Raw genomic sequence first — 22,866 nt, 5'->3', positions numbered from 1 at the left:
TACACAGAGAAACCCTGTCTCAAAACAAAAACAAACAAACAAACAAAAAAAGATGCAGTGAACAGGAACATTTATCCATAAACTCCAGAAAGATGCCAGGGCAAATGAGATGGTCCAGATCTGGGGAACTCTGACATGAGTCAGATAGGGCTGGCTACCCCGGGGTGGCCAGCATGTTGCTGAGTGCTCAGGACTTAGCAGATGCCCACACCTACACACCAAATGAGTAACAGAAGGCGTTCACGGTGGTGCTGGGCTCTTGTGCAATTTCCCCCTCAACTGCAGGTGTTTTCTATTTAAGGTTGTGGAAAGGCTTGGTTGGTAATGTGTTATAAAAAAAAAAAAAGTATATTGCTCTATGGGTTAGCCTGTCTCCACCTCAGTTTCCCCACTTGCAGAATGAATGGCGGGACAGTATGTTTTGGCTCACTTGCAGCTCAGTCTGAAGCTTCTGAGGGTCATTTATGGTTTTGCTTGTTTGGTTGGTTGGGTTTTTGTTTTTTGTTTTGGTTTTTTCGAGGCAGGGTTTCTCTGTGCAACCTTGGCTGTCCTGGACTCACTTTGTAGACCAGGCTGGCCTCAAACTCACAGGGATCCACCAGCCTCTGCCTCCCCGGTGCTGGGATTAAAGGCATGCGCCACCATGCCTGCCCAGTTGAGCATCATTTCTGGCCGAGGCTACACTGGGCAGTGATCCCCTGGGAGTGACAGGCCCCTCCCCCCACCCACTCTTTCCCACTGTTTGCCTGGGACAGAAGGAAGGAGGTGGGGGCAGGGGGGGGGGGAGGGGGGGAGAAGCAGGAACCTGGATCTCATTACAAACCTCTGGCTCCAAAGCAGGAGTCCCCAAGGAAAGAAGACGCCTCAGGCCTGGGGTAGTCATCTTCTCTGGCAGGAAAGGAAGGTCAAGGACCTCCAACAGCCCCAGAGAGGCAGTGGGATGTGTGAGCTTGGGGCAAGTGTGATGGGGGGGGGGAGGGGGATCTGAGGTCAGGGCTCTCTGCACTGTCCTTAAAGAGCAGTTGCCTGAACCCCAGGACTCATTTGCCACCTGAGTGTTGACAGCCCAGTGTTTCCTGTCACCTTGCACTCTGGTGAGGGCCTACAGGGTGCCAGTCAGTGGCAAGAATGGCAGAGATTGGGAGGGCAGAGGCAGAAAGGTTGCTCAAGTTGCAAGTCAGTGGTCAGGGCCTCTGTGGGGAACTCCTGTCACAGGACTCCCAAAGCAAAAGGGGACTGCAGACGCTGGACAGGAAATGGGCCATTGAGTTGGCGGGGGGGGGGGGGGGGGGTTGGGGGCAGGAAGGAGGGGACAAGTTGCGTGTTCTTCCTCTCCATATTCGAGTTTATAAGCATTGATTGCTTGAGGGGTTTGGAGGTGCAGAAGTTCAGCCGAAACAAAGCCAATGCAGAAACAAAGGAGTCGTTGGGACTGAGGGGAAAGAGGGGCCCACAATTTGTCTTCTTTAAACCTCGAAGCAAGCCAGGGCGTGACAGTGGTGCACTGCCGGTGGAGACCCATTCCTTCAGATGCAGAGGCAGGCACATCTCTGTGAGTTCAAGGCCAGCCTGGTCTACAGGGCTACCTAGTGAGACCTTGTCTCAAGAACAAAAACAAAATGAATTTTAAAAAATCCAATATCTCGGGGGCTGGAGAGATGGCTCAGAAGTTTAAGAGCACTGACTGCTCTTCCAAAGGTCATGAGTTCAATTCCCTGCAACTACATGGTGGCTCACAACCACCTCTTCTGGCCTGCAGGCAGAATGCTGTATATATAATAAATAAATAAATCTTTAAAAAAAAATCCAATATCTCAAAATAACCCCGTCAGTGGAGTTTATTTAGTCTTATTTCTCAGTGTGGCTCACTGAGCTTCAGCCCCACAGCCGAGGTCGCCTGGGCAAGGTGGCAGCGACCTCACTTCCTCTTCCTGTATGGCTCCCCACCCCCAAAAAGGTTTCTCTTTCCTCAGGGTCTCAGTCTTTCTGACTCTATTCCAGGACACTGGTAGACTCTGGGTGACACGGGAGTGGGTGTGATGGCATCTCGAGCCCAGGCCCTGTAGCTCTGTGGTTATTCCTGTTTCCCAGAACAGCTGCCTGGGCAGTTTTCTCCAAGTTAACTCAGTGTGGACTGCAGTTCTGTGACTTCCAGTGTTTGGGGGCTGCAGGGGCTGCTGTGACCCAAAACCCAGTGTTGAGAGTTGGGGGGGCACCACACCAACTGGGGTTCAATCGTAGGTCAAGTAAGTGAGACTAGTTCCTGAGGTTTAGGATAAGACAGGGACGAAACACAGCTGAGACACAGCTTCCTCACACTCTTGGCATCCAGGCTCACTTCCTCGCAATGGACATGCCTACTGAGCTCTTAAGCCATCTTGGGGAAGTTTTTCCCCAAACCACCTTTTGCTGAGTGAAAAACTTGTATCTCTGCCTACTTGGGTTCCTAGTTTTAGCAGAGAGGCACTTGTACTGAGGTGGCCCAAAAAGCTAAAGAGCTGAGAACTGGAAAAACAAGGGTCGGAGCAGTATTTTCTATTTTTCTTCACAAAATGGCTTCATTTGCAGGCTTTTCCCCCCACAGGATTGAAACGTTCCATTCATAGCCAAGCTTGCTGGAAGAGCAAAGGGTTCTGGGTCACGGGCAGAAAGGCTCAAAGGAGGGCTCTTATTGGGCCAGCCCTGATCCAGTTACTGCAAGGGCAGGATCCCTCCAGGGCCAAGTACATGTGGAAATGGGTTGGGCACCGTTGCCCCAAAGGAAAAGCTGGGGGGAGGGGAGAAAGGGAGTTGGGTGGACCAGCATACAGCTTGGCTCCCCACCGGGTGGGGAAAGTCATTTGCTATGTGGTCAGCAACCGGCTGCTGGCCTTGAGTTGTGGTTCTGGTAGTAGTGGGGATGTCAGAACTTTCAGGATTGCCAGGCTAGGCCAGCTCTTCCTCTGCGGTTCTATTTCCCCCCTGAAAGGCATCGTGACAGGTGTTTCTCTTTCCACCCTATTAGCAAAACACTGAGGCTCAAGTGACTTAGCCAAGGACACCCAGTAAGTCAGGAGCAAGGCTTGACTTAGACCTCCAGTCTCCTGGCTATGAGGGGGTGTGTGTGTGTTTGGGGGGGGGGTGTCTTTACAGACAGGCGTAGGATGTAGGCTTGATACTGGGCTCTGAACCTTACCTAAGCCTCTACTAAGAGGGTAATGGTGAGACACGGTTAGACAGCCTGTCTGTCCGTGAACACGTGCAAAGCGCTCACTAGGTTAAGTTCACAGCCAGGTGCTCATCACCCGTCCAATCAGAAGTTAGGAGACAGAGACATAAGGGCACTACAGGAGAACCTAGAGAAATCAACTAGCCTGGGCTCACAGAGACCAAACTACCCACCAGAGAGCATGCATGGGTCGAACCTAGGCCCTCTGCCCTTAAGTAACCCCTGTGTAGCTTCGTCTTTTTGTGGGACTCCTTAAGAGTGGGAGCAGGAATTGTCTCTGACTCTGTTGCCTGCTTTTGGGACCTTCCCCCTTACTGGGCTGCCTGTCTAGCCTCAATAGAAGATGCACCTAGTCTTACTGCAACTTGATGGGCCAAGGTTTGTTGATACCCATGGGAGGCCTCCCCCTTCCCTTTTCAGAAGAGAAAGGGAAGAGGAGCGGACGGGACTAGGAGGGGAGGGGAGGGGGAGGGGAAGCTGGTTGGGATGTAAGGCAAATTGATTAACCAATTAATTTTTAAAAAGGTAAGACAGTGTGGGGAAGGCACTCGGCCTGAGTGGACCAGAACAGGGATCTGCCTCGGGGGCTGCTCAGAGAAAGCAGTCTTAGCCGGGCGTGGTGGCGCACACCTTTAATCTCAGCGCTCGGGAGGTAGAGGCAAGTGGATCGCTGTGAGTTCAAAGCCAGCCTGGTCTACAAGTGTGGGTCTTGGACAGCCAGGGCTGTTACACAGAGAAACCCTGTCTCAAAAAAGCAACAACAACAAAAAAAGTAAAATAAATAATAAAAATAAAAAATATAAAGCAGTCCTTCGGTTGGGTCTGCATGAGTGAGAATGGACAGACAGACACACAGGGAAAGTGGAGAGTGGACAGATGTCGTCCGTGGGTTTGCTTTCCCCGTAGCTTCAGCAGCAGCATTCCCGGCTGCCAGGTTCACTTCCTCCTCACTGGCTGCATCCTAACTCCTGTCGGGGTCCTGGGCACAGTCCCGGGAGCCCCTCTGACTGTGATGTGCTCCTGATAGGACAAATTTTGCTTCCTTTTCAGAGTCTCGGAGACGGACCATTTTCGAATACCACCGCGTGGAACTGGACCCCAGCAGGATCACCAGCACATCAGCTGTGGAGTTCACCCCGTTGCCAAGTGAGTTCTAGAACATGCTTTAGATCGGAAAACACTGGCTTCTGATCTCAGGCCCAACCTCTGACCCCTGGGGGGGTGGCCAGTCACCTAACTACTCTGGGCCTAATGTCACCAACCCACCAAGCTGTGCTGCACAGGCTAAGTCAGAGTACAGAAATGGCAGCCTTGACCTGGACCAGGTCACCCTAGGCCTGGGGGGTGTGGCTTATGTCTAATCTATTGCTAGGAACACATATGTGAAACGCCAGGGAGCTGAGCCTCCAGAGCACTCGGACACGGATCCAGAAATAGTTCTGGTCCACAGTCACTCACCATCTTCCCCTAGAGAGATGTCCCTGAGGGCCGCCTCACCGCGTGCCATGGTTGGCAGCTTGCTATGTAGCTAGGTGGCATTCTCCTCTGCAGCAGCCCTCCTGCCTGTCTCTCAGGGGCTGGGACCACAGGCATGTGCTACTGTGCCTGGTTCAGAATCCCATTTTTTCCAGAGGGTTTTCTTCCTTCTCTTGTCTCATGATCCCTCCCTGATACTACTGTCTGAAACTGTCGCCTTTATCGGGCCTTCTGTGACATTTCTTGTGTCCCACCTCAACTTTTCTCTTTCCCAGAGGTTCTGGGAATAGATAGCGGAGATGTGAAAAGAAAGGAAAAGGAAAAGAAAAAGATGGCTCAGCAGTTAAGAGCACTGGCTGCTCTTCCAGAGGTCCTGAGTTCAATTCCCAACAACCACATGGTGGCTCACAGCCATCTATAATGAGATCTGGTGCCCTCTTCTGGTATGCAGGTGTACATGCAGATAGGGCAGTCAGTCATATTAATTAATTAATTAATTAACTAATTAATTAATTAATCAAACAAATTGTCATGAGTCCTGGGCCTCCTCTCAGCCTGGGCTCAAGCAAGTGTCTTCTCCTGGAATAGGGAAAGGTGACCAGAAGATGAGGACACAGTTTAGGTCACAGCCACCCACCAACCTAGTCACCTTCCACTGAGGCAAGAACCCAAAAGGCCTGGGAGGTAGGGGTTTCCCAAAGACTGGTCAGGCTGGGCATGGTGAGGCAGGCCTGGGGCTCCCATTGGGAAATTAAAGTAGGAAGGCGTTGGGTTCAAGGCCAGCTCGGGCTACATAGAGAGGCTCTGTCTTTAGGGAGCCTCAAGCTTCAAAGCTTAGAGTCTCGAGGAGCAAGACTATCCAAGGCCAGGGGCATCTGTGGAGTGCATCGCTAAGACCAGTGAGAGGCCGGGGACATGGCAGGGAGATCTACAGGGAATCCCAAGACTGAACATGCTGTCTCCAGGCTCAGCGGGTCTCTGACTCAAACTCGGACCTGCCACTCTTAGCTCTGCAACCCGCCAAAGCTCAGTGCCCACCCCCCACCCCACCCCCCAAAATGAAATAAGGAGAGCTCCTACCCACTGTTTTCCACATGTTCCTGAGCCCCGGCGCACATGAAGAGCCTGTGTTAGTTATTTTTCTTGCTGGTGTGACGAAATACCTGACAGAAATAACTCAAGAAAGGACGGGTGTACGGTGGCTCACAGCTTGAGGGGTGGTGAGAGCAGCTCACATGGGGGCGGCAGTCAGGAAGACCTGGGTCCCCCAACCCAGTGGGCTTCCCACTCAACAAACGGTCCCACGCACATTCAGGGCGGGACTTCCGGTTTTGGTTATGCCTCTCTGGTAGGTTCTTACAGACACACTCAAGTGTTTCCTCTAGGTGACTCAAAATCCCAGCAAGCAGACGATGAATAACAAGCATCCTAGGGACCAACGGAGGTGTGGGTGTGTGGTGGAGCGAGGCAGAGGGGGGCGAGCGGGGGGGGGGGGGGAGGGGGGAGGGGAAAAGGAAGAAAGGGAAGGCGGAATTACTCTCCAATAGTCCCAGCACTCAGGCGGCAGAGGCAGAGGCAGGAGGATCTCTGTGAGTTTGAGGCCAGGGTGGTCTACGTAGCAAGCTCCAGGACAGCCAGGGCTACAATTAGAGACCCTGTCTCAAAACAAAACAGCAGCAACAGCGAGCGAGCAAGCGAGTGAGCGAGCGGTAGTGAGCTTAAGGGCCCCCAAAGTCCGAGACGCTGCGGTTCAAGAAGAACCTAGAATTCAGGAGCTTTGCCCTGAGAAGCGGTGACGTGGTGCTGACAGCTGCCGCCTCCCTTCTTGCAGCCTGCCTCCAGCATCAGAGCTGTGACACCTGCATGTCCTCCAACCTGACCTTCAACTGCAGCTGGTGCCATGTCCTGCAGAGGTTTGTGTTCAGGTCGGGGTGAGGGGGGAGGGGAGAGAAGGGTGGGGCAGAGGGTAGCCAGGGCCCATTGACAGCCTCAGGCCTCAGACCTCACTGTCTGCTGCCATTAAGGTCTCTCTGTCCAGTGCCACTGTGACTCATAGGACAAGCATGTCACAAGTAAGTTTCTTCCAAGGCTTGTACCTGATCAAGGTGGGTGTGTGGCAGGGATGGCCAGGCTTCTGGAAGACCATCTGGAGACCCCAGAGGCTGTACATCTTCCTTACTCCCAGGAAAGCTGGCTCCTGCTGGGCCACAGCTTCACAAAGAGTAGGCCATCGCTGTGGTCCCTGAAGAATCACTGGCCCCTGGTGTCAGGAGTGCCAGGGAGACCCCAGGCTTGCATCTTAACATGATATCCCATGTATAAGCAACTGACAGGCCATGACAGAGACTCATCATTGCTTGGTGAGCTCTGTGGCTCCCAAAACTATCCCAAGAGCCCTCCTGGCCTGCAACAGAGTTTCCTGAAAACCAGGGACATGGATGCTGCAGGTATCCATGGTTACCCAGGAAGTGACAAAGCTGTGTTTGCTTGCTTTTGGAAGCTCCGGGTAGGATTCGGTTTCAGGGATAACGTTCTTAAACCCGACTCAGCTTCCGGTCCTTGTTCTGGAATCATCTCCTCATAGACTGGACTGGGAATTCAACCTCCATTCTTCTAGCCAAGCTAACCAAACGGCAGGAGATCGGAGAAAGGACTCCTTTGAGGGCAACGCCTCTCCTAAGAGTGGGAAGCCCCAGGAATTCTGAGAGCCTTTAAGACCATTTTGAAGATCACAAAATTATAGCCTCCGAGTCTCTGTGCAGCTGCTGTGCAGCTGTCAGCATTTCCTTTGCTCCCCTCCAACATCCCGGGGCAGAAATAGACGCTCTTGATCCCACAGGCTGCCGGCCTGGCACCCGGGACGCCGAGCCACCCAACAGGCAGCAGCTGGGATGGGATGTGCAGGGGACTCAGCTGTGCCCTCCTTCTCTTTCCTGGGACTTCAACTCCTCTCCCCTGTGGAATGGACTAGGGTTTGTGACTCTGGGAGGCATGGGTGGGGCACACGCCGTTGCTGCAGCTCCTGCGATGCCAGGTAGCATTTTACCAGACATATCCAGGGGCCGGGCGTGGTGGCGCACGCCTTTAATCCCAGCACCCGAGAGGCAGAGGCAGGCAGATGGCTGTGAGTTTGAGGCCAGCCTGGTCTATAAAGTGAGTCCAGGACAGCCAAGACCACACAGAGAGACCCTGTCACAAAAACAAAAACAAAAAAACAACAACAAAAAAAACCACACACACACACACAAAAAGAAAGAAACAAACAAACAAAAAACAAACACATCTAGGGACCTTAGCCGGGAATGCACAGAGCCCCAGAGGAAGTAGGTGGCATAGACCCCTAGCTATCTTCCAGGGGTGAAACTTTACTGCCCATGGACTGTGAGAACCTCCTGGAAGGCTTGGTAAAGAAGGGCAGCCGGGCTGGATGTGATGGTGTAGGCTTGTAATCCCAGCACTTAGGGGACAGAGAGGATAGCCACCATACTTAAAGCCAGCCTGGTGGTTTACGTTGTGAGTTCCAGAGCAGACAAAGCTACATAGTAAGACCCTGTCTCAACAAAATAAAACCAACAAAGCCAGCTTGGGCCTGGAGAGATGACTCAGCTGTTTACGAGCACTGGCTGCTCTTCAGAGGGACCCTGTTCAAATCTCAGCGCTCACAGTAGCTACAGACGTCAATACCAGTTCCAAGGATCTACCGCCCTCTTCTGACCATTGCAGAAACTGCATGCTTGTGATACACAGACATCCATGCGGGTAAAACACTTATATATGTAAAATAAAAATAAAATAAATCTTTTGTTTGTTTGTTTTTTAGAGACAGGGTTCTTCTGTGTAGCCTTGCCTGCCCTGTACTATCTTTGTAGACCGGGCTGGCCTCAAACTCACAGCGATCTGCCTGCCTCTGATAAATCTTTTTTTTTCCCAAAGCCATCTGGGTACAGTAGCACATGGCTGTAATTCCTGCCCATGAGAGGATGAGGCAGAAGCATCAGGAGTTCAAGGTTATCTTCAGTTGTGTAGTGAGTGCGAGACCAGGAATCTTCAAAGATCCCAGGAGCCTGATTTTTGGGGCGCTTCATCTCATGCATTTTTCCAAAGCCGAGAAGCATTTTTCTGAGCCGCTCGAGATGACCTCACATGGTCCCTGGGATCTTAGGGCTGCTGCCAGGCATATGACTCAGTAGCTAACCCACGCTGAGCCATTAGGAAAATGGGTCAGACAAGCAAACCTTCCCTTCACCACCACCACCCCCACTTAGCGGCCGCACCCAAACTTGGAGACAAGACTGTATGTGTAGTGAGACCTGGAGTTCCCGAAGGTGAAGATGCTGGGCAGGTGGAGAAGTTTAGGGGTTCTGCTGGTGGGTTCTACAAAACCCTTTAGCAGAAGGTACAAAAGAGCTGAAACCATTCAACCCAGGCCCTAGCCCCCAGACCCCAGACCCTTGCCCCAGTCCCCCAGACCCTCACCCCCAGCCCCAGCCCCCAAACTCCAGTCCCCAGACCCCAGCCCCAGCCCCCACCCCCAATCTCCAGCCCCCAAGCCCCCAGCACTGGGCTCACTCCAGCCCATGATTTCCCCCAGACAGCTCTCTGGAGCCTCAGCTCCCAATGAGAGTTGGTCCCAGGTCCCTGCAAAGCCAGACGGCAGGACCAGTGCACCGGGGATCCCTGGAGCTCTCTACTCTCTTCTGTTCTCCCCTCTTTAGTGCCTCAGGGCCTCCCCTCCCTGCTCTGAAAAGAACTGACCACAGCAGGTTCTTTTTATTCTACAAAGGATCCTCCCCCCCCACTCTCCAACTTGTCCGTGGACTCACAGTGGGAGTCTAAAGATGGCGCTGGGATTGCTCAGGGAATGATGGCCATAGCTCTTAGCTCGCCATGTCAGTGTGAGGGTCCCTTGAGATGGGTTTGGTGCGGTGGCTGACATTCAAGAGACACTCAGTAAGCTGCTCATTCTCACATCTTTCTCTGAGTCAGTGCTGGCTAGCTTGAGACTTAACATGTGGTCCTGTTAAACCCAAACCGAAGACTCAGGACTGTGGTGAGTTTCAGGTTTTTGGTTTTGTTTATGTATATGGGTGTTTTGCCTGAGTGTATGCATGTGCGCCAGGGGCATGCCTGGAGCCCTTGGAGGCCAGAAGGGGGCACTGGACCCCTTGAACTAGAGTTACAGATAGTTGTGAGCTTCCATGTGCTTGCTGGCCATGAAATTTGGGTCCTCTGGTCTGATACTTGTGTGTAGACAAGGCTTGAAGTGTTTCTTGGCCACCACAAGCAGCATAAAGACTCAGTCTTGTCTATTTTCCAAGACAGGGTTTCTCTGTGTAGCCCTGGCTGTCCTGGAACTCATTCTGTAGACCAGGCTGGCCCTCGAACTTAGAGATCCACCTGCTTCTGTCTCCAGAGTGATGGGCTCAAAGGTGTGCGCCATCACCACCTGGCCCAATTCAATCTTAAAGGAATCTGCCAAGGTCATCAAAGGAGCCTGAGTTCCAACCTCCAAACTCCTCTTTGTCTTCCGTCCCTTAAACCGTGGGCCAGGACAGTGTGAGAGAAGGACAGTGGCTGGCCCAGCTCAACCTCTGAGGCCTTGCAGGATGGTCCTCGGGAAGCATTGCCTTGACCTCACTGGAGTGTGGCGCATGGCAGCTGCTGGGGCTTAGTTAACTTGCTGAGAAGTCCTTCTCTGTGCTAGTGGCTTGGATGTTAGTCTTCCATTGCAAGATTTGCCTGGGTTGGTTAGGGCTTAGTCCCTTCCTCTGGCACCAAGAGGGAAGGAAGGAAATTCAAGCAGGATGCTACAAAGAACACTCAGTTCATGCGTGTGCCCCACCCTCTCCCCTAGGAAAGCCGTGGGTGTCTTCTGCCTGAGCGGCAGTGTCCTCCCCGGAGACGGTCTCTGGCACCATCCTTATAACTGCCCCCCCCCCTGTGATTATATAGGGGGAGTTGGCTGATGCCACCCTCCAGTCAGCCTCTGCTGCCAAGGGAAGAGCCCGAAATAGTGAAAGCAAGGCTTTCTCCAAAGGAAAAGCATAGTCACGGATGTCCCAGATGCCCAACAAAGCCTTAGCACAGAGTGGAAGGGACCCTGAGAGTTCCCAGGGGCCTGTACACACACACACACACACACACACACACACACACACAGAGAGAGAGAGAGAGAGAGAGAGAGAGAGAGAGACAGCTGGACAGAGAAAGCCTTAATCAGAAGGGAAGAGTAGACGGCATCAGGGTCTCTGTCTGCCAGTCCCACAGTCACCTGCTTCCCGGGACACCCGTACAGGGGCCCTTCCGGAGGCAGCCTAGAACGGAGCCCCTCCCTCACTATCCTCACAGAGCTGTAATGGGTGGAAGGGTAGATGCAGGGGAGGGGATTCTCTGCTGGACCCCCTCACATCTCCCACATTTGGTCCCCTGTAGATGCTCCAGTGGCTTTGACCGCTACCGCGAGGAGTGGTTGGCTTACGGCTGTGCCCAGGAGGTGAGACGTGTGAGTGATCGGTCTGCTAAGGTCCCCTGTGGAAAAGGGTTGCTGCCAGAGGACTCTGCCCCTGACAACACCACTTCTGGTGGCTTTGGCTCACCACGGCCTCAGATGTGTTTTCGGTTCTGCTCTGAGCCTCTTTGGAGGCTCCATGGCTCCAGGGCTCCATGGTTCCTTGACATTCGTCCTGCTCTAGTGACTTGGCCTTGAGCCCTTGGAAATCCTGCTGCCTCAGAGGAGATGGGGTGCTGGGTCTGGCCTTAGCCACAGTGGAGTCCTGGGGGGCACTGTTTTCCTTGTGATGCTAATGAAGCTCTCACCCTCCTGGTTTTGGGGTGCGGTGGGTAGCGGAGGTTGTTCCAGGCACCGGTACTCAGAATCCCAATCATATCCCTCCTCTAAAAGACTCAACACTTTGATTTTGGTCTGGAAGCATCTTCCACAGACACGGATGATTTCAGCCATGCACCATTCTCTTCCCAGTCCCTCTCAGATAGGACCTCCCTTTGTGATCTAGGCTAGCCTCGAACTCACACGTCTTCTTGGCTCTTCTTGCCAGCCAGGCACACCGTAAGTACCAAATGCATCCCTGTGTGCTATTCTCTACTTGCTTTTATTTAACATGACTCTAAAACCTGGCGACCAGGGCCCTTGCTGACCAGAGGGGAACCTGAGAGGCACAGAGACGTTTAGAGTTGGCTTGCCTTTTACCACTACAAGGGGCCAGGCTCAGTGTTTGAACATGAGCCCTTCTGCTACCCTTCCGTGTTCTCATCTTTCTCTGGTCTTAAGAAAAAAAAAATAGAGCTGGGCTTGGTGGCACACACCTGTAATCCCAGCACTGGGGAACAGATCAGTTGATCTCTGAGTTCAAGGCCAGCTTGGTCTACAAAGCAAGTCTAGGACAGCCAAGCCTACACAGAGAAACCCTGTCTTGAAAAAACAAAAAATAAAAAAATAAAAATTGGGCTGGAGAGATGGCTCAGAGGTTAAGAGCTCTGTCTGGTCTACCAGAGGACCTGAATTCAATTCTCAGCAACCACATGACAGCTCACAGCAATCTATTATGAGATCTGGTGCCCTCTTCTGGCCTGTAGATGTGCATGCAAGCAGAATATTGTATGCATAATAAATAAATCTTAAAAAAAAAAAAAGAAAGAAAGAAAGAAAGGAAAGAAAAAATAATTGGGGCAGCAAAATGTTTAAGTGAATAAAGGTGCCTGCTGCCAAGCCCGAGGACCTGGGTTCTAGTCCTGGAACCCACCTGATGGAAGACAAGAACTGACTCCTGGCAGCAGTTTGTCCTCTGACTTCTGTGTGCTCACTGTGGCAGTCACATGCTTTAAATAGACAACACATACACACTAAATAGATCAATGAAAAAAATATATTTGTCAGTCCAGGCATTATCTGACCTTGGCAGTTATTTTCTGAGACAGGGTCTCACTATGCTGACCAGGCGGCTGGTTTTGAACTCCTGAGCTCAGTTGGCCACCACCCTTCCATCCACGTGCCAAGCACTTGGCTGTAAGTGCATCCAGGGCTGGCTGTGTCCGGAAGCAGGACTGGGGTCTCTTGCAGGCAGAAGGCAGGACGTGCGAGGACTTCCGGGATGAGGGCCACTATTCATCTTCCGCTGGCAGCTCCTTCAGCCCTTTTGGTGAGGAACACACCACCTCTTCCCCCCTCTTCATCGACAGTCTCACCACAGAAGGTAAGGCACGAGTCCTGGGACAGGGAGAAGCCCCAGGAAGGTCCCCCCCCCCCCATAGGGACCGTCTCACAGGAGCCGCCCTGCTCTTTCACCGGTAAAGCACCGAGCTTCAGAAAGCTTAGCTGTCTTGCCGGTGAGAAGCAGAAGCCGATAGGGAAGAAGAGGCTCTGGCCTCTGGGCAGACTGAGCAGGAACCGTGAGAGGGCGGTTCCCCTCAGAGAGGGGGAAATGGATATTTGAGCACCCCAGTTCATCTCAACGGTAACCTCGCAGAGCCCGTGCGGCCACTTGTGCTGTAAAGGCGTGAACTCTCCATGCTGTCGGGGGTGAGAGAAGACTGTCTGAGTTTTTTAATAACCTTCCTTTATTTTTTCTTCTTCTTCTTTTGAATTGAACCTGGGTCTTGCACGTTGCTAAGCAACCATCCTACCACTACATTACAATGCCCATCCCTCTTGTTTGACTCATGTTTTTTTTTAAGGTTTATTTATTGATTATGTAGATAGTGCACATTAGATCTCATATATAGATGGCTGTGAGCCACCCTGTGGTTGCTGGGAGTTGAACTCAGGACTTCTGGAAGAGCAGTCAGTGTTCTTAACCTCTGAGCCATCTCTCCGGTCCTTGTTTGACTTAATCTACTGAGACTTGTCTTAGTCCTTTAGTTACTTTCCTATTGCTGTGATAAAACATAATGACCAAACCAATGTAAGGGTTTAGCTGGGCTTACAGTTTCAGAGGGTGGTGGACTCTATAGTGGCGCCATAGTGGCAGGAACATCTGAGAGCTGACATCTCAAACCACAAACAGAAGGCAGAGAGAACACCCCGGAAATGGCCACGACGAGTCTTGTGAAACCTCAACGGTGCCACATATGCCCACAAGGCCACACCTTCTAATCCTTCATCTGGGTACCATATGCATGCAGTACCCACAGAGGCCAGAAGAGGGTGCCACATCCTCTGGAAGTAGAGAGACAGACTGTTGTGAGAGGCCATAAGGGTGCTGGGAACTGAACTCTGGAAGAACAACAAGCTCCCCACCACGCTCCCCACACAGGGCTTCTCTGTGTAGTCCTGGCTCTCCTAGAACTTGGCTCTCTAGACTAGGCTGGACTTGAACTCAGAGATCAATCTGCCTCTGCCTCCCAAGTGCTGGGACCAAAGGTGCGCGCCACCACAGCCTGGCTGGAACAGCGAGCACTCTTAATCACTCGGCCATCTCTCTGTCCCTCAACTTCAATATTCTCTTATTATAGTTTTCTTCCACTATCTCCAATTTTGACACTTCAAGACCTGAGAGAGCAGGCAAGAATACATGTGGCTTTGGGGATCTCGGTGCTGCTGAGAGCAAGTGTCAAGGACAGTGGGGCACAGAGGAGGACAACACACCGTCCCTGGGAGGTGCCAGTAGTGGGACTAGTGAGAAGTGAGCAGAGCATTTGACTGAGGGGAGGGTGGGCCCCGAGAATTTAAAGGAGGCTCCAAAAACCCCAAAAAGTAATATTGGAGATAAATAATTCAATGCAACGTTTATAAAGATCAAAATTAACCTAAAAATTCAACAATGCACCAAATACCAAAGTTTTCAACAAAGGATGGTACTCCGAGGTCAGTCCTGAAGAGTTTTCTGTGGTAAGACATTGGAGGAGGAGGAAGTCAGGGCAGAGGTTAGAGGGTGTGGAGGCAGAAGTGAGAACACACTCAGCAGCTCATGAGTATGGAAGGCTGGGGGGTCTGGAGAACCCTGAGCAGCTTCTCCAGCTGCCCTTGTTCCAGCAGCTTCCATCACAGCGTGACATTTAACAGGAGGGGGAAAAAGGCCTAGGACCCCTGTAAGTGACCAGGGGACCCACTAAGATTCTCAAACAGCCTGGACATTGGAGGTGTGGCTAAGACTATTTCAAGTTGGATTGGTGCGACCACCTACAGTGATTTGGGGGCATTCAGACACAGAAGCTGCTGGTGTCTCCCTTGAGGTGTAGAGCTGGTGTTGAAATTGCTGCGGGTCCTGCAAACATAAGCCTTCCACTGCTTCCGGTTGCCCTGAGAAGGCCAGGCAAGATTTCCGTACAGCACTCCAGCAGCTGCCTGGCCCCTTTCACTCTCCACCCCGGAGTACACACAGCTGGCACATTCTTTGACTCTGGCCCTGTTATGTCCTTCCTACTTCCTAGCTTGGACTTACATCCTCCCTCTGGGAAACTTTCGTTCATTCCCATGATCTGGGCGAGGCCTGAGAGAAAACTTTATCATGTGAAGTTTATTTATTTATAGTTTCGTGTGTGTGTGTGTGTGTGTGTGTGTGTGTGTGTGTGTTGCTGGAAGTCGAATCCAAAGCCTTCCACGTGCCCCATGCTTGGCGTGTGTTCAGTGACCCAAGCTACAGACAGGCATTGTGTGGGCTCAGTTGGCCCCCCCCCATTCCAATATGGGTGGGGACCACGGGCATCCTTTATCTGTGGTCTCCATAACTCTACTCCCAAGGCTCAGCCCATAGTAAGCACTCAGATGTTTGTTGATTGAATGACACAGACAGGGAAAGCTAGCTGTCTTGCTCAGTGTTTCCTGTTACACTGCTATTTAGTTTTGGGCAGGAAACCTCCACTCTCTAAATGGAAAGTTGAAATGAACACCCTTCAGATCCCATCCAGAGCCAGGGTGACAGAGTTCCAGATGATTCCACTAATTGTATTCCTTCTGTTCCTCTTTGAAGATGACACCAAGTTGAATCCCCACGCAGGAGGAGATGGTGAGTACGGACCTACCTGCCCGTCTTCAGACAGCTGGCTTTGGGCCCACCCTGAGGAGTCAGAGCAGGTGGGGGAGGGGAAAGAGGAAAGCAGTCAGGGTCCCAGGCCTCTGGCTGGACAGGAGGCTGGAGTTGGCGGTCACAGACTCCTAGGATGATGGAGCGTGTCTACCCCCCCCCCCCCAGACATTTCTCATCTCAGATACGAACTTCCTGTGTCTACCACCCTGAAAGGAATTTGAGGAAATGGCTGAGGCTATGCCACCGGGTAGCGGGACTGTGGCCTTGCTGCATGGGGAGAGCGGTTTCCCCAGTAACCAGTTTCCTTCCCAGGCAGAGAACATGCAGATGTTGTCCAACTGCCTACTTGTGGGGTACTACCAGCCTCATGGAGGGTGTTCTCTGGTCATAGGAAGGGCGCCCCTTTCCTGTCAAAAGCCCTGTCCTAGCTGGACGTGGTGGCACATGCCTTTCTTCCCAGCACTTGGGAGACAGAGGCAGGTGGATTGCTGTGAGTTCGAGGCCAGCCTGGTCTACAAAGCAAGTCTAGGAGAGCCAAGGCTACACAGATAGAACCTGTCTCAGAAAAAAAAAAAAAAAGAAGAAGAAGCCCTGTCCTGTCCTTTCTGTAGCCACTACAAGGATGGACGTGGGAATGCCTTTCCAGACTGAGGCTGGAGGTAGGCCTTGGAAGTCCGCAGGAGAGGCTCCTTTTCACCTGCTCGGGCTGGCGTACCACCCAGTGGAGAGGACACCACTGTTCCGCTGCATAAGGAGCTTGAGAGACTGCGTGGTGGGGGAGGAACTGGGCCAGGCTCTTCCAGTTTGTGCTAAGTGCTCATCCGCCACAACCCTGAAAGTCAGATCACAGCATCACAACAGCTAAGGGCTAGTAGCCAAAGAGCTAGAGGCTAGCCTGGGGTATGTCCTTTCTTTCTTTTTATTTTTCTTTTGTTTTTTGTTTGTTTGTTTGTTTGTTTTGTTGTTGTTGTTGTTTTTCGAGACAGGGTTTCTCTGTGTAGCCTTGGCTGTCCTGGACTCACTTTGTAGACCAGGCTGGCCCTCAAACTCACAGCGATCGTCAGCCTCTGCCTCCCGAGTGCTGGGATTAAAGACATGCACCACCACCATCTGGCTTCTTTTTCTTTTTTTAAAAGATTTATTTATTTATTATGTATACAGTGCTCTGCCTGCTCATACCCCTGCAGGCCAGAAGAGGGTATCAGATCACATTATAGATGGTTATGAGCCACCATGTGGTTGTTGGGCTTTGAATTTAGGACCTCTGGAACAGCAGTCAGTGCTCTTAACAGCTGAGCCATCTCTCCAGCCCTTTCAACCCTCCCAGTTCACAAAAGTTGGAGGCCCCAGCATGCCGGAGTAGCCTGCATAGTTTTTATCCTGGGTTTCTTCTGTGCACACAGTACCCAGCAGAGACAAGTGGGGGGACAAGAATACTGATGCACTTGCCCTGCTTCTAAAACCCTCACACTGGCCTCCTTCCCCACCCAAGACCCCTGTGAGAAGGGCTGGGTGCGTCTGTTGCTGGCATTGGCATCTGTCTTCTTAGCTCATTCCTCCACATTAGGTAAGGGAGGCAGCAAACACTTGCCCCAGGTAATGTTGGGGAACCCCGCTTCTTAGCGGCTGACACTCTCTGTGTGTCCCTAGGCGTAACATCTCTGTCCCCATAACACCAATCATAGAAGAAAGGGTAGGTGTGGGTGAGTCCTCTTGTGTTTCAGGTGTCGGGGTGTTCTCTAAGTGGCTTGTGGGTGTCTCGCGAGGATCTAGTTCACCCCACTGACTTTGGTTGAAATAGGACCCCCACTTCACCATGGACCCTGTGGTTTTTAAGAGCTGGATTGTGTCCCTGCCCTCCAGCAGGTCTCTGAGGGCAACAGACACAAACAAGGATGAGTGTGGCTATTTGCTACCAAAGCAGCTAATGTTCAGGACTTCCAATATGCTGCATGTAGTCCTCGGGCCTTGGCGTGAGCTCTGCCATTTTATCCAGGGCATGGTAACCCGGGCGAGATAGCTATTGTCCTTGTCCTACAAAAGACTCACAGAGGTTAATTTGCCCAAAGTCCCACAGCTAGTGAGCGGCACAGTAAAGATCTGAACCCAAGAAGCCAGTCTAAATCTCCCTTATCCCTCTTTTTAAATTTTATTTTAGGTAGGGTTTTCATAGGATAGCATTGGCTATTTTGGAACTCATTTACTGTAAATAGACCAGGCTGGCTTTGAACTCACGGAGATCTACTTGCCTCTGCCTCCCAAGTGCTGGGATTAAAGGTAAGCACAACTACACCTGCCTTCACCCCAAGATGTTCTGAGGTCTCCTGTAGCCCAGGCTGGGTTCAGGCTCACTGTGTAGGTGAGGATGGCCTTGAACTCTTGATCCTCCGGCCTCCTCCCAAGTGCTGAGATTACAGGCTTAAAGCCACCTTAGCTAAGGTTCCAATTTATTTTCTTTTTTCTTTTGGTTTTTCGAGACAGGGTTTCACTGTGTAGGCTTGGCTGTCTTAGATTTACTTTGTAGACCAGGCTGGTCTCAGCAATCCACCTACCTTTGTCTCCCAAATACTGGGATTAAAGGAGTGTGCCACCAAGCCTGGCATTTATTTATTTATTTATTTATTTATTTATTTATTCATTTATTCATTCATTTATTTATTTATTTATGTGCATTGGTGTGAGGGTGTCAGATCTTGGAGTTACAGACAGTTGTTTGCGGCCATGTGGGTGCTAGGAATTGAACCCTGGTCCTTTGGAAGCGCAGGTAGTGCTCTTAACCACTGAGCCATCTCTCCAGCCCCCCCCTCCCCCGAAAGCAACTTCTAAATGATTCTGGAAAACACCTTAAACGTGCCAGAATAGTAATGTTATAATCACTCCATCGCCGCCCCTCCCCCATTCTCTGTCGGTTTGAAAACGTGGGCGTTCATCTCCAGGACCTTGCCAGAAGTGAAGGCCGTGAGGCCCAGCTTATTTTGCTCCCTGAAGCCTTTCTCTGTCCTACCTGGATCTCCACAGGCCTTCAAGACAACTTGTCCCCGAAGACTAAGGGTCCTCCCATGCACCTGGGCACCATTGTGGGCATCGTCCTGGCTGTGCTCCTGGTAGCGGCCATCGTTCTTGCTGGGGTTTACATCAGCGGCCACCCTAACTCCAGTGCTGCCCTCTTCTTCATTACGGTCAGTGTGGGATTTGCCTGCTCCTGCTTCCGCGTTAGCGCTGGCCTCGCCTTACCCCATCCCATCCCCCACGTCCCTGAGAAACTTTCCTCCACTCAGTCACATCTGCAGTGACTTGGTGCCACTCACTGGCCGTCCATCCCCGGCCTCAGCACCTAGGCATTCCCTCCCTGGGAAGTGGCCTATCTGCTTTTGTGAGGTCAGGAAAGCACCCACAGGAAGGTGGTCAAAAAATTCTATAGAATAGTAGTAGCCTATTAGTGCCACGTGGTTGTTCCCTAGTGACTTGTGGTTTCTTGTATAAGAGCCACCATATTTCACTGCTTCTGTGGTCTTTTTAGGTGACAGCTGACAAGCTAAAATATATAAATTATTGTTCTATGCCCACCCTAGTTCCCGAATAACGACATGGAGACCTTTATATTTATTAAAAGCTTCAAATACTACAGCTGGGCAGATACTGAGCTATTCTAACTAGAGTGTGCTGGCCTGGCCTGCTTCCCAGCCACGTGGCCCACTCAGTCTTACTCTGGCTGTTTCTTCTCCATCCGTGTCCTCATGGTGATTCCTCTCCTTCTGGTCCCTACATGAGACCCCCTCACTGGGATTCGCAAGTCCCGCCTTACCTTATCTCTCCTGTCCAGCTATTGGCTGTTAAGCTCTTTATTAGCCATTCAGAAGGTGATGTCGATGATGATAAAGAACAATTTTTACACAACATTGAGACAGGAGATGAAGCCGGGCGTGGTGGCGCACACCTTCAATCCCAGCACTCAGGAGGCAGAGGCAGGCGGATCACTGTGAATTCAAGGCCAGCCTGGTCTACAAAGCGAGTCTAGGACAGCCAAGGCTACACAGAGAAACCCTGTCTCGGGGGCGGGGGTAGGGCAGGGGAGAGAGACAGAGAAAGAGATACAGAGAGACAGAGAGACAGAGAGAGAGAGGCAGGAGATGATTGTAAAAATAACAATGCCAAAATCTGGACCACAACCAGGTCTGTAGGTACAGAGATCAGCATTTGAGTACGTAGCGCACAAAAAACATCCTCCAACAAAAATTAACAAAAGTTAATGAGGGCTGTGCTCTCAGGGTTCTTTAGCTGAGGATGCTACCATTTCAAATGTTCCAGAACTCAGCAGGAACAGCAGAAGTGTATCATGGGAAGTGAGGCTCAGCCTTTGCGAGCCTCTGAGCACAAGTGAGGTCTGGCTCCTATTCTCACTGGTGACCATGTTTGTTTCCTGGTGGCGCTCCGTGGTCTCTGAAAGCGTGAAGATGCATGAGACGCTGGCTCTGCCCTCTAACAGGTCACAAGCTGATGATGCCCTTAGGGAGCTCCACAGCAGCACTTCCCTAGAACCCGTATTAGGAAGGGTCATTTTGCTGGGATGGGTTGCTGCACGCCTTTAATCCCAGCACTCAGGAAGCAGAGGCAGGGGATCTGTGAGTTCGAGGCCAGCCTGGTCTACAGAGCAAGTTCCAGGACAACCAGGGCTACACAGAGAAACTCTGTCTCGAAAAACAACAACAAAAAAGAAGAATCATTTGAGAAGGTTCCAGAGTGGCATTTGTCTCCACCTGGGCCACAAGCCCACCTCACCTCATTCTCCAGAGGCCTAGGTGGTTCCTTCAGCATTTAAAAAGACGGAACAGGGTTTTCCCAGTTGTTCTGAATGCTTAGCCTGCCTGGGTATCACCTAGGACTACAGGTCTCCAGGCCACAAGGACTTCCATGAGAGGGCTCACGGTAGGCCAAGAAATCTTCATTTCAGTAAGCCTCTGATGCAGAACCTGTGCCTTTTAGAGGCTTATCGTGGCATTTCCAGAATAGGCATCTGTGGCCTACTTCATCACTTCCTATAGTCTCATGTCTCCAGTCTGCTAGTAAAAACTTCTAGTTCAGGGCTAGAGATATGGCTCAGAGGTTAAGAGCACTGGCTGCTCTTCCAAAGGTCCTGAGTTCAATTCCCAGCAACCACATGGTGGCTCACAACCATCTATAATGAGGTCTAGTGCCCTCTTCTGGCCTGCAAGTGTACATGCAGTCAAAACACTGTATACATAATAAATAAATAAATCTTTAAAAAAAACTTCTAGTTCAGTTCTGCAAAGCCCACAGGGATAGATAAAATGCGATCCTTCTAAACCTGCTTCTGAGAATTCCAGGCACAGAGGTGAACACTATAACCCCAACACTTGGGAAGCATAAACAGGACAGTTATAAATCTAAAGCCAGCCTGGTCTACACGGAGAGTTCCGGGCCAACCAGGGCTAAGTAGGGTTTCTAGTGGCTGAGAGTTTGCTGTGGGGAATCTTGCAGAGAAAGTGGTCCCCACCACCAGCTGTCTCTCCACAGTGAGCCCCCATCCCTCCAGAAGAACCCTTATATGAGAGAGCCTTGCACTAGCCCTCAGCAATGGGGTCCAGTGAGGAGGTGACAGTCACTGACTTTTTGCCTCTGTGTCCCTACAGCGGAGACCTCACCACTGGCCAGCCATGAAATTCCGCAACCACCCCAACCAATCTGCCTACACAGAGGTCGAGCCCTGCAGCCAGGAGAAGGAAGGCTTCGTGGAAGCCGAGCAGTGCTGAGAGCACCAGGTTGAAGACCTGGCCATGGCAAGAGAGACAAGTCACAGCAAAGAGAAGTGATTTCTCCTGGCCTCCTCTGAGCTGGTCCTGGGCCAGTAAGACAAAACAGCAGCTTATGGTGCCAAAACCACAGTTTGGGTCCTTAACCTCCCAGATAAAAGGGGTGTAGTAACGCAAGGGGTTTCTTAAAGGAACACTAACCTCAGAGTTCCCTGTTTCAATGGGAGCAGGCTCGGTTTTCGGGTCTCTAAGCGGTCTGCACTGTAGCTGTCGCAGAGCCCCTCCCCACAGCCCCCCCCCCCCCCCCGTGTTCCTCCTGATCCCTGAAACCCCTGCACACTAGGGTCCATAGACTGAAGGGCTGGTCTTCCTAGCCATGGAGTCACTGCGGTCGCCACCACACTCAGCGGCTCTGGAAGCCTGAAGAAGGGGGTCCCCCTCCTTCTGAGAGCTCAGATCCCTTGAGACAAGCCGGACGAACGGAGAGAAAAAGAACCCTGGGGAACTTGTATCTTCTGGCCTTGGTCCTTTGCTTCATCATTGCTGCAGAGGCCCAGGGCTGACGTCAGAGCACTGTAGCCTGCAGCCCCGTCTGCAGCCTGCCCTGCCCCTCAGCCTCCACCGTGCAAGCGGGTCTTGCATGACTTCCTCCACCATGTGTCTGCTACCCACTTTACGCACTGGCCCATCCTGTGGTCAATGCCAGTAGTTTCCTTCAAAGGAGAAGGGACAACTTTACGGCTCATCTTTTTCCCTTGGCTGACCTGGATGTTGGTTTTTTTTCTGTTTTTTTGTTTTTTGGTTTTTTTTTGTAACCATTAAAAACAAATAGGAGGCTAGAGGTTTCCTCAAGATGCTCCTGCCTCAGCAGGGGGTACTAGTTGGTTTTTGGTTGAAGTACAGCTCATCTTTTTCCCTTGGCTGACCTGGATGTTGTTTTTTTTTTTTCTTGGTAACCATTAAAAACAAATAGGGGGCTAGAGGTTTCCTCAAGACTCTCCTGCCTCAAGCAGGGGGTACCAGTTGGTTTTTGGCTGAAGTACAGTTGCCATGAAGGTAGGGCAGAGAAACCGGGCGTGGGAGGGAGGGACCTTGACCTGGGAAGTAGCCTCCATCTCTCAATCTCTGCAAGGAACTTTGGGGGCAAGGAGTTGATGCTCCCACAGTCAGCCTGGTTTTAAGGGACTTCCGTCCCTGGGATGGGCCGGGACTCCTTCTGAAGGACAATGCCAATCTAGAGCTCACCCTTATCCCAAAGAAGCATCATCAGCAAATAAATATGTCGCAGCCTCCACTCTGTCACGCTGTCTGTGTATGTAAGGAGGAGGCTGGACAGAAGTCTGAGCTCCGGGGGTAGGTGGGTGGGGGAACGTCAGTGGGAGGAGGGAGGGCTGTCTGCAGATACCTGGACACATCCAGTGCAGAAAAT

General features: G+C 51.6%; 1 protein-coding gene across 2 annotated transcripts in view; it reads left to right on the top strand.

The window, feature by feature from the left end:
- PLXDC1 (plexin domain containing 1) overlaps positions 1 to 22,407 on the top strand; it is a 53,957-nt gene extending 31,550 nt beyond the window's left edge. Inside the window, exons 8-14 of one of the 2 annotated variants that reach the window (XM_084751106.1) lie at positions 4,259 to 4,354; positions 6,516 to 6,597; positions 11,117 to 11,186; positions 12,762 to 12,894; positions 15,610 to 15,645; positions 18,685 to 18,845; positions 21,318 to 22,407. In XM_084751106.1, the coding sequence (XP_084607232.1) occupies positions 4,259 to 4,354; positions 6,516 to 6,597; positions 11,117 to 11,186; positions 12,762 to 12,894; positions 15,610 to 15,645; positions 18,685 to 18,845; positions 21,318 to 21,437 (698 nt within the window). In that variant the 3' untranslated portion in view covers positions 21,438 to 22,407. The remainder of the gene's footprint in view (positions 1 to 4,258; positions 4,355 to 6,515; positions 6,598 to 11,116; positions 11,187 to 12,761; positions 12,895 to 15,609; positions 15,646 to 18,684; positions 18,846 to 21,317) is intronic. The other variant, XM_084751107.1, reaches the window with a different exon arrangement.
- Positions 22,408 to 22,866: the final 459 nt, after the last annotated feature.

Source organism: Acomys minous (genome assembly GCF_964271855.1).
Source record: "Acomys minous genome assembly, chromosome: 12".
NCBI classification, from domain to species: domain Eukaryota; kingdom Metazoa; phylum Chordata; class Mammalia; order Rodentia; family Muridae; genus Acomys; species Acomys minous.
This window is presented reverse-complemented; position numbering and strand designations above follow the sequence as displayed.